General features: G+C 45.6%; 1 protein-coding gene across 1 annotated transcript; it reads right to left on the bottom strand.

Moving 5' to 3' along the window:
- Positions 1–367: 367 nt before the first annotated feature.
- LOC149428547 (E3 ubiquitin/ISG15 ligase TRIM25-like) lies at positions 368–2,017 on the bottom strand. Its single transcript, XM_089667279.1, has one exon. The coding sequence runs from the start codon at positions 2,015–2,017 to the stop codon at positions 368–370; it is 1,650 nt and encodes a 549-aa protein (XP_089523405.1).
- Between the last annotated feature and the right edge of the window lie 2,511 nt (positions 2,018–4,528).

Below are 4,528 nucleotides of genomic sequence, written 5' to 3' on the forward strand. Positions count from 1 at the left end.
ACCTCAAGGCAACCTTGAAGAAAGTTCAAGGCATCCCTGAAGAAACCTCAAGGCACCCTAGAGTGCCTGGGCACCCCTGAAGAAACCTGAAGGCACCCCTGAAGAAACCTCAAAGAACCCCTGAAGAAACCTCAAGGAACCCCTGAGGAAACCTCAGGGCACCCCAGAGTGCCTGGGCACCCTGGTTGAGAAAGGCTGATATAGACAACACGCTGGTGAAGTACAAGACAACAGATCTTCCCGTGTGCATGCACAATCTTTAACCGCCATTTTGGAGTTCATTTCCATAACAATACATACTTCCGTTCTGCAGGAAACTCTTCTCATTATGGATGCAGCATTTGTATCAGACCCTCAACTCTTCTCTCTACGTTACAACTCTCAGGCGGCAACCCTTCCTATCCAAATCTTCCGACGCGTAAAACGCCGCATGGAGGGGCTCGCTGAATTTGGCGGTGAAGGTGTACAGGTGTCTGATCCGATCGCCCAGCTCGTAAAAGGCCAGCTGGCCATCTTCATACTCCAGATGTACCCGTAGGGTGTTGCTGGAGGGTTGTGGGGGTAACGTGAGGCTTTTGTTGTCATGCCACACCGAGTACGTGTTATTACATCTGCGCAGGCACCAAGATTCTTTATTATATCCAATGAAGGAGGTGTCACCTCTCCTGAGCATGCTGGCGTATGCCACCCCTATCCTCCAGTCTCCGGTCCTACTGCTCTCCACGTCCCAGTAATGTCGGCCCACCAGAAACCCTCTGACACTTAAGACTTGGTTATACTGAAATCTGTGTGGCGTCATTGGCCGGTTCAGCGGTCTCATTGTCCAATATATGGTCTTCAGATCTTCAGAAATACTCATTTGGTTACCAGCCGTGTTCTCATCCAGAAATAAGTCTGAAGCCGGGTGAGAATTGGCCGGGGTCAGCTGACCGATCTCCTTCAGGTTAAAGCTGGTCCCTGGTCCTGTCAACATATCAGATACTCCGGAGCGCAATAATCCCGTAGCAGATATTGCATTGGATAACCCTTTCCTAATGGTCAGTGAGATCAGGTCTTCATCCAGGTCACCTATGTTATCCCTCTCTCGTTCTTTGTTGTCTTCCTCCTGGGAGGCACAGAAGTCAGATGTGTCCTTTTCCTGTAGGACGGTCACAGGGTCCGCCATGTTGCACATCTCCTCAATGTAGAAGATCTTAGCGCACAACTCGTTCTTCTTGATGTCCAGCTCTTCAATCAGATGAGAGACCGAGAGTGAGATCTTCTCCTCCTGCCTGGAGATCTCACCCAGGACTCTCTTCTCCAGATCTTGGAGCTGCCTCCTGATTTCCCTGAACGTGGTGGTGACCCTGACCATCAGACCAGCGGCCGCCTCTCGGACTCTTCTGCTGTGCTCTTGCAGTTTGTGGACCCTCTTCTCCGTCTGCACCCTCTGTGAAGTCAAACTCTCCTGAACTTGCCTCAACTTGTCTAGCTTCTTCTTAGAGGCTTCTGCCAGGGTCTCCACCCTGTGCCCTACGTGGTCTCCATCCAGCCTGCAGGTCACACAGACACAGGCTGAGTCCTCAATGCAGTAAAACTCCAGGATTTTATTGTGCATGGCGCATTTGCTGTTCCTCAGGCACCTGGTGGGTTCCGTCAATAAGTGCTCCGATGACTTGATGTGGACGCTCAGGTGATTGTCGCACAGAGAGGCTTCACAAAGGAGGCAGGACTTGACGGCTGGAACAAGGGTGTGGATGCAGTAGGTGCAGAAGATCCCACTTTTCTTCTGAGTCGCTTGGGACCGCACTCTGTCGGCGATGTTCCGAAGATCTAGGTTTGGATGCAGAGCCGGACGATCCGAGAACTCCTTCCTGCACCGAGGACACTTGTAGACTCCGGAGCCCAGCTGTTCATCCAAAGCCTTTTCTATGCACTCCCGGCAGTAGCTGTGTCCACACCTGAGGTTCACCGGATCGGTGTAAATGTTCAGACAGATGGAGCAGTTCAGGTCATCGTTGGTATCGGCTAACGCCATTGTTGGGGAAAAATGAAAGTGAAAGTGAGAATGGAGATAATAGAAGGGGAACCGGAGTCCCCGGCTCGGATTACAGCATTCTGTCAGCTAGCCTACATGAGGGCGGCGAGGGACTAGGAGACGGATATTATTCCGGTCCCTGGAGGCCGATGAATGCTAGCAATTACTTGTTATTATTGCACACAGGTCTCAGTCTTCCCCTTTGTTTCCACCTGCTGAAAATTCCCCCCATTGTCTGTCAGCCGTGCGTCTAGCACAGGGGTGGGCAAACTTTTTGACTTGAGGGCCGCAATGGGTTCATATATTGGACCCGGGGGCCGGACCAAGAGTAGATGAATGATGTGTATGTGTCATCCATAGTAAGTATAGTAATATTCCCCCATAGTAAGCGTAGTAATTCATCCCCCATATAGTAATTAATCCCCCATATAGTAATTCATCCCCCATAGTAATTCATCCCCCATAGTAATTCATCCCCCATATAGTAATTCATCCCCCATAGTAATTCATCCCCCCTATAGTAATTCATCCCCCATATAGTAATTCATCCCCCATAGTAATTCATCCCCCCTATAGTAATTCATCCCCCCTATAGTAATTCATCCCCCATAGTAATTCATCCCCCATATAGTAATTCATCCCCCATAGTAATTAATCCCCCATATAGTAATTCATCCCCCATAGTAATTCATCCCCCATATAGTAATTCATCCCCCATATAGTAATTCATCCCCCATAGTAATTCATCCCCCATATAGTAATTCATCCCCCATATAGTAATTCATCCCCCATAGTAATTCATCCCCCATATAGTAATTCATCCCCCATATAGTAATTCATCCCCCATATAGTAATTCATCCCCCATAGTAATTCATCCCCCATAGTAATTCATTCCCCATATAGTAATTCATCCCCCATAGTAATTCATCCCCCATATAGTAATTCATCCCCCATATAGTAATTCATCCCCCATATAGTAATTCATCCCCCATAGTAATTCATCCCCCATATAGTAATTCATCCCCCATAGTAATTCATCCCCCATAGTAATTCATTCCCCATAGTAATTCATCCCCCATATTAAGTCCCCAAGTCCCCCCTGTGTCAATTCACTTACCTTTGCTCCGCGCGTTCCTCTCGCGTGTTCCCGCGCCGTTCTGGTGTAGCATGAAAATCTGTCTCCTATGAGGATCTGTCCCCCTCGACGTATCTGCGCATGTGCCAGTTTCAGGCATTAGCAGCCGATCGGCGATCTCCGGCACATGCGCAGATACGTCGAGGGGGACAGATCCTCATAGGAGACAGATTTTCATGCTACACCGGTCTTCAGGGCGGACTGTGAGAGGAGCCTAGCGGGAGCCTAGCTCCGCGGGCCGGATTAAAAGGTCCGCCGGACCGTATACGGCCCGCGGGCCGTAGTTTGCCCATTGCTGGTCTAGCATTTCACTTTTTTTGGCTTTTTTGTTTTTTTTAAGTGTTTTCTACATACATTTCATTTTTATTTTAAGAGCCTTTAGCTCTGCTCCCTCCATTGAAAAATGTTGCCTGCTTTAGATGCTTAAATCTATAACTACGGTATCAATCAAAAAAGTAGCAAACAAAATGATATATTACAACGACACCCTCTAACTCATAAGATCTAACTTACACCCTTGAAAGTGCAAAGCAACAATATACCTCCAATATGTTAAATAAATATTCCTACATATGTGAAACAAAAATACATATAATGAATGAACCCAAAAATATCCAAAGAATTCAAAATAAAATACAAATTTTTTGATAGTAAAAAAAAACAAAAAAATTATTATCAAAATTATAAGTCACTTGTGTCCAAAATAAAGTCACTCCAATCTTTGTTTCCAATAATGCAAATTTTCAGATCCTTTGGTATCGAGCCCTCCCATTGGCTCCCAAAAAAAGAGAAAAACTCATATAGTGCATTAACTTAATAAATTCAATATCATATCCATATACCAGCTTAAAAAAAAAGTGATAATTAAAGTGAAAAAATGTGCACACCGTGTAAAACCGTGATAGTCACTTCCCTTGACGCGTTTCGTCACATCCGGGACTTAGTCATAAGGGATGTGATGAAACGCGTCAAGGGAAGTGACATCGGAAGTACAGGAGAGGAACTGGAAGTGGTGTGTCAGCCATTTTGGATATTGGAATTCACATTGGAGTGACTTATAATTTTTACATTTTTTGTTTTTTTTATTATGAAAAAAAATTTATTTTTATTTATTTTTAATTTTTTTGGATATTTTTGAGTTCATTCATTATATGTATTTTTGTTTCACATATTTAGGGATATTTATTTAACATATTGGAGTTATATTGTTGCTTTAGATGTTTAGATGGAGTGCCTTGTCGTTCTTGGCTATGGGGTTGAGGGAGACACTCTAATCCCCGCATACAAGGGTGGCTCCATAGGATGCTGCAAGAGGAAGGATTCCCCCTGAGACAGGAACCCCGGAGCAGTGGTTCCACATGGTGCCCTGTTCCAG

This window comes from Staurois parvus, unplaced genomic scaffold (assembly GCF_062004578.1).
Source record: "Staurois parvus isolate SC_StPar_1 unplaced genomic scaffold, SC_StPar_1.0 ptg003145l, whole genome shotgun sequence".
NCBI classification, from domain to species: domain Eukaryota; kingdom Metazoa; phylum Chordata; class Amphibia; order Anura; family Ranidae; genus Staurois; species Staurois parvus.